Source organism: Micromys minutus (assembly GCF_963924665.1).
Source record: "Micromys minutus genome assembly, chromosome: 24".
Lineage (NCBI taxonomy): Eukaryota > Metazoa > Chordata > Mammalia > Rodentia > Muridae > Micromys > Micromys minutus.
In genome coordinates, this window is record NC_137959.1 from 47,635,232 (window position 1) to 47,646,968 (window position 11,737).

The 11,737-nt window shown below is 46.3% G+C and overlaps 1 protein-coding gene across 2 annotated transcripts in view; it reads right to left on the reverse strand.

Moving 5' to 3' along the window:
• The window catches only part of PCNX2 (pecanex 2), a gene marked incomplete at both ends in the record, with an annotated part of 142,460 nt that extends 141,931 nt beyond the window's left edge, over nucleotides 1–529 (reverse strand). For both annotated transcript variants that reach the window (XM_080936582.1, XM_080936581.1), the window contains one exon: nucleotides 377–529. In XM_080936582.1, coding sequence (XP_080792708.1) covers nucleotides 377–529 — 153 coding nt within the window. The remainder of the gene's footprint in view (nucleotides 1–376) is intronic.
• Between the last annotated feature and the right edge of the window lie 11,208 nt (nucleotides 530–11,737).

Consider the following 11,737-nt stretch of genomic DNA (forward strand, 5'->3'; position numbering starts at 1 on the left):
CACAAGCCAGTCTAAACAGTTCTGACAGCTGGGCCTGACTCATCCAGGTAACCCTGCATTCCTACTGAGCCCACAGTCCCCAAAGTCCTACATACTTCTTTCCTTTCCTGCAACTCTCCTGTGCCCTGCAGGACTGCTGTCCCCAAACCCCTCCCCCACTCTTCTGTCCTTACTTCTCAAAAGTCACTGTCCCTTCCCGTCCTGGGCCTCATCTGTGGTTCCCCTCCCCTTCTCTTTCATAACCTTACTTCCTATTTAGTTCTTCCCATCTCCTTCCTCTCCTTCTCTCCCCCTTCCTCTTATGTTAATTTTCCTTTCCGCTTCCTGTTCCTTTCCTCCTCCCCCTCCTCCACCCATCCCTAAGCTGGGGACTCACCAGGTGAAGTGCCAGTGGCAGCAGAAGCAGGAACAGCCACAGGTAGAGGTGGCAGCTGTTGGTGAATTTGCTATGCTCCGGGTCGTGGTACCAGCCCCCGGTGAGCGCGGCCCACACGCCCTGCCTGAGCAGCTGCAGCACCTGGGACGCCATGCCCGCAGAGTCCGGGAGGAACCGTGCGCACCCTGGGGCTCAGCACCCTAAGCTCAGCACCCTGGGGCTCAGTACGCGAGTGCGGACCTGTGAGCTCCAGTCGCGCCCCCGCCCCCGCCGCCGCCGCTCAGTCCGCGGCAGACGCTGAACAACACGGACCGGCACAGCGCGGTGCTGGAGCCGGCTGGGGCTGCCAGGCAGGTGCGCGCCATGTCCAAGGGAAGGAGGATTTTCCCATCAGGCTACGCGATGGCTGCTTAAGGATGCTCCGGCGGCTCCGCCCCGCGCCCACCCAAATCTGCGAGCTCAGTCCCTCCCTCTCCTTAGTGGCTGGGGCTCCACCTGCCTTTCCCCCTGAGTCTCCCAGGAGTGAGTTTGCAAGAATGTTCTCATGTGAGAGCCACAGACAGGAAATTCCTTGGCTTTTATTTTTGTTTTGTCGCCTGCCCCAAAGGTTTGTATAACCTCGAGGCCTAGGCTTGCGACCCTCAAAGCAGCATCCTCTGAGCTCCACCTGCGGGCCTTCGGTCTCTGTGACCTTGGCTGGCTACAGACTAGAGGCACTGAAGTTTTACGTGCGACATGATCTGCTTCCACTGACTTCATTTCCACCCTGACTTTTCTCCTCTAGCCTCAGTTACCCAGTTGGGCGCACAGAAATGATAACCGCCGTTCTGAAACAATCGTCGGGGCCTCAGTTAACCACACATTTTTACCTTACATTGTTTTATCTTACTAGTGAGGCTCGGTCTCACTCTAGACTGAATTGGCTTGGAAGGGATTGTGTGGCTCCGGCTGGCCTGAAAATTCATGGCAATCCTCCAAAATATTGAGATTATGAGCGTAAGAAACTACATCCAGTTCTCTGGTCGTTTTACATATTTCCTGAACTTAATATGGGATAGCAGCCTGCCATTTCAACCAGGAGGAGAGATCAGGGGGAAGAAGGGAGAAAGAGAAGAGCAGATTTTAATTTAGGCGCTAGATGGCGCTAGATCGCTGCGAGGATAGAGTAAAGTCCGTTATTCAAACAGGCAAGGATTAGTAAACGGAGAATTCTCGTTCACAAAACGACGGCTCTGATTTTTAATTCAGTTTGTTTGCTTCTCGATGCATCAGGATGCATTCTATGTGCCTTGTGGGAATATTGGGGGGTTTCTTTTTTTTCTTTCTTTCTTTTAATTTTTCTATACGAGGGTCCCTGACACACAGGATAGAAATAATGGAAGAGAGATTTTGAGATTCAGTTGAATACGTTTTGAAGAAACGAGAAAATGGCTTTAAATACCAAAATAATGTTCCATGATCCCAAACTCAAAATCAGATTTTAAAAACCCAAACAAAAGTTAGCTTTAAAGTAAATCCTAGGACCTTGACTTCTGTAGTCATAGAATAAAGAGCTGTGTACACTCTCTCCCAGGGGCAAGAAAAACACAGGCAAAGCAGCTAAAGCCGGGCTGTTCCCAGCTCCTGAAGTGCAGCAAAGCCACAGACAAGTGTAAAATAATTTCTTTAAAATACATACTAATCGGAGCGACTGTTGGTTGCATGTTTACAGAAACTGCCTTCTCCATTCCAGGCAAGAGCCCTGCCCTGAGTTAGGAAAGGGTAGAAAGGACCACAGGCACCAAGTTGAATCTATGCAGAGACCCCCTCAGCCCTGTAAGGGAAGTTGTTAAACAGGCAAATACAAAACAAGTACAAACATGTTGCATATGTTGCTCCCTTTGTCCTGATGTCTGTTTAAAAGGACCTCGGCAAAAATGTAAAAATTATAACACTGCGGTCAGTGAAATGGCCCAGGGGCTTCGAGAATTTTCTGTTTTTGCAGACCACCAGAGTCTGGAGTCTGTAAATCCAGCTCCAGGAGACCTGGCATCTCCTCTGGACTTCAGGATATAGACACAGTCAAATAAGCACAGTGAAGCCAGCCGTGCACATGACAATAAATAAATGTTTCTGAAAATAGGTTGTCATCTTCTGGTGCTGGGCACTTATCAGTAGCCAGTGAATCTAACTGTGCAGGGAAAAGAAGTGTGTGTGTGTGTGTGTGTGTGTGTTTCCAGTACCACAAGGTGGTTCACAACCATCTGTAATGCCAACTCCAGGGGATCTGATACTCTCTTCTGACTTCTCAGGGCACTGCATGCACATGCACACACACATAAAAAATAAAAAATTTAAAAAGTAAAATGTTATTATATATAATATATATTGAGAGAGAGAGAGAGAGAGAGAGAGAGAGAGATGTCACGTGGTAGTGATGCATTCCTTTAATCCCAGCAGTCAGAAGGCAGAGACAGGTGAATCCCTCTGTGGGTTCAAGGCTAGTCTGGTCTACACAGTGAGCTCTAAGACAACCAGAACTGCATAGATAGAGATACCTTGTCTCAAAGATGGTATGTGTATATGTGTGCATCTATGTGTGTGTGTGTGTGTATGTAAGTATGTGTGTACATGTAAAGTACCCTATAAAGGATATATATTTGCACACATTTCTCTCTCCTGTATGGTTAGATCTGCTCTTAGAGATATAAAATTAAACGCTGAAACAAGAGAACAAATGGCCAGAGGATGAAAAGAATGCAGGGAAGAAAATTAGCTTTTAGATGTATGAACACGTATTTTCTCATATTTTTATAATAAATGTGTATGAGAAATGAAGTGGTAGTTGCACTTAGATTTTTCTTGGTTCCTGTAAGGTAGATTCTAAACACAGAAAACATTAAAAAGTGAAGAAAGGCGATTCAGAGAAAAATAAACAAATAGGAGAAAACCGATGTCATTTTTAGAAATCACTGTAGAATCAACCCCAGTGGGGAAACAAGTTCCACTGCGCAAGTTGATATGAAGGAGAATTTATACGCTTAATACATTCAGCAGGCTGACGTATAGCTGGCCGTCATGGCTTTGGACCGAGGCACTCTTACAGAGAAAACAGTGAATACCAAGGCCAGCCCAGGATCTGTACGGAGGGAAGACTGCATTTTTATAGGATGGGAACAGAACGAGGTAGGGGAGTGGGGTAGGCTATTGCACTGACCCATCATAGTTTGGCATGAGAGGATAAGCAGGAACTTAACGTTGGCAACTGGGTCTTATTTGAGTTGCCTGGTTTCAGGATCCTTAATTCAGCCTTTACAGTCAGGTCCCCTCCTGAACTCTGGCTGGGAAATTTAGAGCGATAAAGGAACAAAGGAGTGGGCAAGCTGCACGTAGTCAATTAAGTCATGGCAGCCAGCACGCTTATGACGTGCGAATCTCAGTTCAGATAATGGGATAAAGGCAACCTCCCTCTTTACATCCTTTCCTGATCAGCAGACAAACAGGAGACCCCTGAAGAAGCAGGGTAGCAGTTGGTCATGGGGCCTGGAAACACAAATTCTTCTTTCGGTCTTGCCAGCAAGATGTAACTTGTTTCTGAGATGGTTCCTCCTGACACTGGAAAAAAATGTTCTTGCAACTGAACCACATGCCGGCTCTTCCTCCTACATCTAGAAATAGATTTAAAACAAACTGCAATGCTTTAAACAGACCTTCCCATTACATCTGCATCTAGTCTAGTTAAAGGAACCCATCCCCGCCTCAAGGGGTTTGATATTCGGAAACCATCACTTTCACCAACTGAGAAAAAAATGGATCAGATAACAAATCTATGCAAGGCAGAATCAGCTACCAGTGAAAAAAATGGGGGAATGCCCAGTTTTTGAAACTTAATAAAAATTAACAAAGCAGCTGATATAAGCACATCTTTGTACAGGCTCTCTCTCTCTCTCTCTCTCTCTCTCTCTCTCTCTCTCTCTCTCTCTCTCTCTCTCTCTCCAGGTTAATTTCTGTAGCCATTGTAAAGAATCAGTCATTATGGTTGAAAAGAGTCAAGGACATTATAAATAAAATACAACAAAACCGAAGGAGCAGGTGGCAGGTGGACAGGCTGGTGCCAAAGTGGAGCCCAAGGTTATGAGCGCTGTGGTTCTGCGTAGGCAGGGATATCAGCAAGGATGGAGGGTGACCTCGGCTTTCTGGAAGCCCTCAGCCTTTTACACTGCAGCACTGCTTAATGAAGTGGTCCATTGTTCTTCTCCCCAGCCCTGCTGTAATCTGTAACTCCTAGGCTCTATCTGCAAGGCTGCAGCTTGGCCCCAGGGATTAAAAGTAACAGAAATCTTACAACTCAGGATGACTTTGTCTCAGGCACAGAGCCAGCTATAGACAGTAAACCCAGAATAGACAGTAACCTGATACACAGTCAGCACTCAGAGGTGTGCCAGTGAAAACTCGCTTTGCTCTTGTTCATTTCATTCATCTAACTGCACATATTAATATATGTGAGGGTGGAGAGGGAGGGGCAAAAGCATCAGGCTAAATCCCTGTCTCACACGGCATTGGAAAAGCGCCGCGCTGCTTCAGCACCGGCTTCTGATGAAGAAACCGAGACCTCCAGAAAACAGCAGCTTCCAAATGCTCACTTGTGATGCTGGCTGCTTCCACACCACACTTGCTCAAATCCCTCTGTCCTCTGAGCCTTTGCTCGTCTTACTTTCTGCCTGAGGCCTCTCTGTTCACCCTTTTGAAGATCTCCACTGGCTCCTGTTCCTATAACCTCCTCTAACTATTCCTGACCCATCCTTCCATGAGGCACTTCTATGTTTATAGCGGTTATTAAGTTCTAAGCCAGACAAGGTGGCAAATGCCTATGATCCCAGCACAGCGGAGGCAGGAGGATCAGGAGTTCAAGGCCAGTCTAGGCTGCATAGTGAGTTTCTGGCTAGCTTGAGACTCAGGAGAAACATAGACCAGAGGGAAAGAGGGAGGAGAGGAGAGGGGAGGGGAGGGGAGGGGAGGGGAAGGGAGGGGAGGGGAGGGGAGGGGAGGGGAGGGGAAGGGAGGGGAGGGGAGGGGAGGGGAGGGGAGGGAAAGGAAGGGAAAGGGAAGACAAGAGGAAGAGATAGAGGGGAGGGAAGGAGAGGGGAGGGGAGGGGAGGGGAGGGGAGGGGAGGAGAGGAGAGGGGAGGGGAGGGGAGGGAAAGGAAGGGGAAGGGAAGACAAGAGGAAGAGATAGAGGGGAGGGGAGGAGAGGAGCTGGGTTTAATTTGAGGCCATGAAGGCAGTGAATCGGTGGAGAGCTGGTCTAGCATTAACAAGGTTCTAGTCCAGTTTCCAGCACAAAAATAAATCCGTAGTTATAAAATTCCCATGCATAACTGAATAAAACAAACCAGTTTCTTGGAATCCTGAGGAATGCTGGCTTTATCTAAGTGCCAGAAATGTTCCATATTGCACTTATTTCTGGATATGTGGATAGCCTGAGGCGCGCGCTCACGTGTGTGTGGGGGGGGGGGCACACATGCCTGAGTGTGCTATTTGATATGGCCCAACTGTATTCATTCTACCTGTTTTTTTTTTTCATTGAATTCTGGTAAAATATGAGTTCTGTGATGATCACCACTTTATCTTGTCACTTTTTATATCTCAGGCACCCAAAAGGTGCTGCCATCCCATGTCCTCCTGTCTGTCTGTCCTCTCTTTTACAACTGATGTGAGTGCATTGACTTGGTTTTTATTGTAGCATTGTTCATAATAATAATCATCTGTAACTCCTGTGCTAAGGGATTTACCACCCCTCTCTAGCCTCTGAGGGCACCAGGCGTGCAAACGGTGCACAGATCTATGTAGGCAAAACATTCAGACATATAACAAGATCAAAGAATTCTGACTTACTTTATTTTTATTATGTAGTATTGGTCATTGTGTGCAGGGTCTTATTCATACCAGGCAAGCACCGTACCACTAAGAGACCTCTCCATCCCTTAGCATCATGGCTTTAGATGTGACGAACCCCTCACAAGTCCCAGGTCCAACTGCATCTTAACTATCTTAGGGAATAGCATTCATTCTATTTGGAAGAATGATCCAGGAGCACATACAAAGTATCAGCAAAATATGAAGTAAATAGACTGCAAATTTTCTGTTCTAATAAATCATGGGATTCACCCTATGGAAAACTAACTCAAATGGAACAGGTGCCCTTTCTTGGCACAGCTAGAGGGCTATGGTTCGCAAAGTTCAGGGAACGGTTGGAAGAACCAGCAGACACTGCTGCTCCACCCTGTTAGAGAGGAAGAGATTGGAGAACAAAGATGGAGTTTTATACAGTACTCACTGACAACGCCAGAACTGGACCCCAGTCTGCTATCAGATCCCATTATTCTCCACAGTGCTGTAGTGCTCATAATGAACCACACTAAATTATAACACACAGGTGAAAATACACACATGCACACACACACACACATGCTCATGCACACTCATCCACAAACATGCACACACACTCACACACACATGGACACATGCTCAAGTACACTCACACTCGTGTGCACACACACATACATGAACACGCATGCACACACACACACACACAGAGTTAGGTCGCAGGCTGTTTACATATCCAGAAATAAGTGCATTATGGACTATTGTGGTGAATTAGTTAAACTGCTGTGGCTCGTGGGTCACACTCACGCACCCGCCCAAAAGCTCTTTGGATTCTCAAATAAAACACGCACAAAAAGCAGCTTGATTTTGATATGCCTTGAGTAGCTCGTGGTTGGACACTTCTAAAACTCCATGCAGCCAGGAAACATTCCCCTCTGGTATTCCTGGGTTAATCTTTAAAAATCTATATTTTATCTTTGTTTCCTTGGCTCCTTTTGACCAAGATGTTTCTGGGCAACTCTTCCAGGATCGCTTTCCTTCTTGTACCTACATTTTGGCTGTTACTCCCTGCTGTTCCTTCCTGTGGTCCATCCTACCACTTCTCCTGGTTGCCTTTTCTTTCTCTCACCCATTCTTCCCCAGCAACCTAAAAGTCCCGCCTCTTTCATCCTGACCAGCCATTGGCTGTTGGTTCTTCATTGATCAATCAAAAGCCATTGGGGACAGGGACCTTCGGAGTTTGGACAAGCAGATTCCTGATTTGGGGGGGGGGTGAGCATCAAGACAAAGTATTAGAACCAATTCCTAACAGACTATTTCTGGCAGCTAGATAAAAGCCAGCATTCCTCCAGAACCTGTGAAACAGGTTTTCAGTCCCCAGAAAGGCATCATTTCCCTGACCTCTGGCAGAAGGAGTCTGTGGCTCAGGGCCCAGTTTACCTGCCGCTCAGCAAATCAAAGCCCAGGCTGCCCTCTGGGATCCCTAACATCACAAGTACCTGTTATAGACACCAAAGTCTACACCAGCATCCCAGCCTCCCCATGTCCTCCCCCAGCTAAATCTCTATGTAATCTACATATTTTTTCTGTGGGATGTATTCTGTCTGTCTGTCTGTTCTCTCGCTGTCACTCTCTGCCTTTATTCTTGATCTGTGATACTGTCTCTATTCTCTCCCACTCTCCCAGCTCCTTATCTCTGGCCAGACCCAGTCTATTTTCTTTTCTCTCTGCTCTGAGCACTTCCAGAATCCTCTGGATATTTCTGTTCCCTTATTCACACACACACACACACACACACACACAAAACTTTCTTCTAATAACTGAGAGATCATGCCAACAGTTTCTTTACTTCATCCCCTCTTATATAGCACACACACACACATACTTACACATGTGCATACACATATATACATACATATATGCACACACATACATACACACATGTATGCATGTATACACACATATATGTATTACACACATATACATACAGACATGCACACACATATACACATACATACACACATGCACACATATGTACAACACAAATATATGCACCACACACATATGCACATAAATACACACATGCACACACATATGTACACATATACACACATGCACACACATACAAATGCACACACACATATATATACACATACATACACGCATGAACATACATACATACACACATGCACGCACATAGCTACACATATGCACACATACATTCACATCCACATTGCACATATATACACACACACTCTTGACCCTTGGCCATCAAGTAGGATCCAAGTTGGTGTTTCTGAATTCCAAAGCTCTTCCTTCAACATTCTTTTTGTCTTGAAGTTAGCCATACAACCCAGTAGAGGCAACCCCATGAAACTGTCATTTTCCTGCAATTCTGTTTTCTGAATAGAATTATAAAAGGGGAGGATGGTTGAAGAGAAGTAAACATCAGGGAAAATATTTTTCTATCCCTAGAATTTTTTTAAATCAAATGTTAAATTACATTTGGTGCACGTGCATGTGTGTGTGTGTGTGTGTGTACCCATGCACATATGCACATACATCAAGTACATATGTGGAGTCAGAGGACAACTTGAGGGCTCACTTTTTTTTTTTTAACCATGTAGTCCCTGTGGGTTAAACTCGGGTTATTAAGCTGAACCATCTCATTAGTGAAATTTTCCCCCAGACTTTAAACACTTTCTCCTGCCCCGGGTCTTGAGGAAATACCTTCCTTACTCCTTGGCTCTCTCTGGCTTCTGGTCTTTCCCAGAATTCAATATTCAGTCTTACGGATGCCTGTGCTCTCTAGCTTCCTCCCTCAGCTCTTTCCAGGCAAGCATCTGTCCTCTGACATTGAGTGACATCAGAGACAGCAATTCATGTTGCTCTGTTTGTGATCTCTTTCCATCCCTCATCCACCCCTACACCCCAACAAGGTCACACTCAAGGGCCCTCTGCTCTGTTGGAAACTCTTGTTTAGAGGGTGGTCAGTCTCTTGGAATGTCAGTGCTGACTGTCCTGTGATTAGGATCCCAGGGCAGGCGGCACCTCTGGCCACCGATACCTCCTATGATCTCCAAGACCTGTCTTTATCATTAGAGTTCTTTCCTCATGCCCGTGAGTGCTGACGTTCTCAGGTTCCAAAGTCAAGGGCAAGTCGAGGTTAACTTTCACTCTGCCCATTTCCTTACTCTTCAGCTCTTGGTTTGTGATTTTGAGACAAGGTTTCCCCTTGTAGCCTACTAGCCTAGAACTCATGATCCTCCTGCCTCCGGCTCCCAAGTGCTGAGATTACAGGTGTATGCCTCCATGACCAGCTCAGCTCTTGTTTACTTGTTTTCCTCTATAACATTACCCCTTACACATTACAGAACCCAATTTTTTATTTTTAAAAATATCATTTAATGTGCATGCCTGTGTACCCAAGTATATTGCTCCAGGTGCATGCGATACCCACAGAGGCCCTTAGAGGGCGTCAGAGCTTTAGAACTGGTGTTGGAGGCAGTTGAGAGCCACCATGTGAGTGTGGGGGAAAACCAACTCACACCCCCTGGAAAAGCAGCAACCAACTTAGCAGTTTGGACCATCCTCCAAGACCCTCAGAAGTGAGGCTTTAGACATTCAGTTCTCCCTTCACTGGTAGCCTGACCCCTCTTCTTCTGTAGGCCCCTGGCTCCCTTTGCTGTAACAACCCATGAAGTTCCTATCAGACAAGAAACCAAAGTGGAAGCTGGAAGCAGAGGAGGGGCGTCTCCTCTCAGCCTGCGCTCCCCACTCCCAGTCTTTTCTCAGAAGCCTGTGCCCTCAGATTTCTATTGCAGTGATTTTTTTTGTTTTGTTTTGCTTTTGTTTTTTCAATCATTGTGACAATACAGTTTTCATAAGCTTCTAATTTCAAGCCTATTCACATTAAACTTAGTCATATGAGTCTTGACTTCATTGTCTGTAGGGGAAAAATCCATATTGCTTGTCAGAAGCACAAGACAACCACGGTGTAAATGTTAGAAAAATGGAAAAGGCAGAACTGGAGAGATGGCTCATTGGGTAAGAACGTTTGCTGCAAAAGCATGAAGACTTGGGTTTGGATTTTTTTTTTTAAAAAATGGTGTAACCACCTCTGTATCACTAGTATACCATGGGAGGAGAGCATCCCAGGGGCTGGCTGTCTGCCAACCTGGCCCCAGGTTCAGTGAGAGGTTTTATCTCAATTGTGTATGACTGAGAAAGGCAACACCAGATGTCTAATTCCAGTCTCCACACCTGGGCACACATGTGCATGCTTACACACACACACACACACACACACACACACACACACACACACACCACTGTTGTATTTTATGAACCTAGGTATAATTTGTCAGGAGGGAGCAGGCAAGGGTGTCTTTCTGAAAAATCAAGTCATGGGACAGGCCAAGTATGAAGAAGGTTCGTGGGTGGGAAGGGAAGAGAAGGGGACATGGGAAAGGAGTAGAGACAGAGAAAAGGTGTCAGAGAAGGACAAAAAGAGAGGGGGGGGCAGTGGGGAACATGCTGGATATAGAGAGCATAGGAGATGGTGAGAGGGGGAGGGAAGGGGGAGGGGAGCTGAGCAGTCCTTCTTATAAGCCAGGATGGCGCATGCTTTGTAGGTTGATAGAGGAATCGCCAACACACACAATAGCAATTATAAGAATAGTTATAGGAATGGAAAGGCTAGAAAATACGTTAATGAAAGGGTGCTGGCAGACATCTGCCTGCTCTGTTAGGGAGTGGCAGACTTGGCTGATGGCAAGCATTCATAACCCCAGCCTTCAGGAAGCTGCGAGGAGCACTGTTCTGAGTCTCAGGCAAAGCCGTGTTCTACAGTGTACAAGGCCAGCATAGACCACCCGACAAAACTCTGCCTCAAAAAAAAAAAAGCATTAATGTTGGAATGAATTATTACCCAACAAACACCCTCCCAGCTCTTCACAGCCATCACGTGACTTACTGACATTACCATTTTACAGATGAGCACATAGACACCGTGAGCAAACAAAACGGGAAAGAGCAGAGACAAGACAAAACCTTGCACGCTTTAGTGTTTCCTACTCTTCACCGGCCAGGACGCTCAGGCTTAGCATACATTGTGTTCTGATTTCTTGGAACGATTTTGTAACTGTATTCTCTATTTCTTAAAGCTCGTAAGTTGCATCACCCTGGCAACCTGTAGCTCACAGGTGCCGCCAAGGTAGTCTACATCGGAGTCTGAGGGTGCACAGGGATAGTCGGAGCGCTGTAGGCACAGGGACACACCAGCTTTCCGGGTCATGAGACTGTGGCTTCTTGCACTGGCATCGGTAACCCGGAGACTCTCCACAGGCCCCAGTCTGGACCCGCGCTTCAGGAAATGAACATCTCTCTGTTGCTGGGATGGTCTATCACTTTACACCTGGAGCTCAAAGGTCCTCTTCTTTTCCCCTCCTTCCTCTTTTCACTGAGGCGTCCAACCATCCGCGTGCACCACGATCT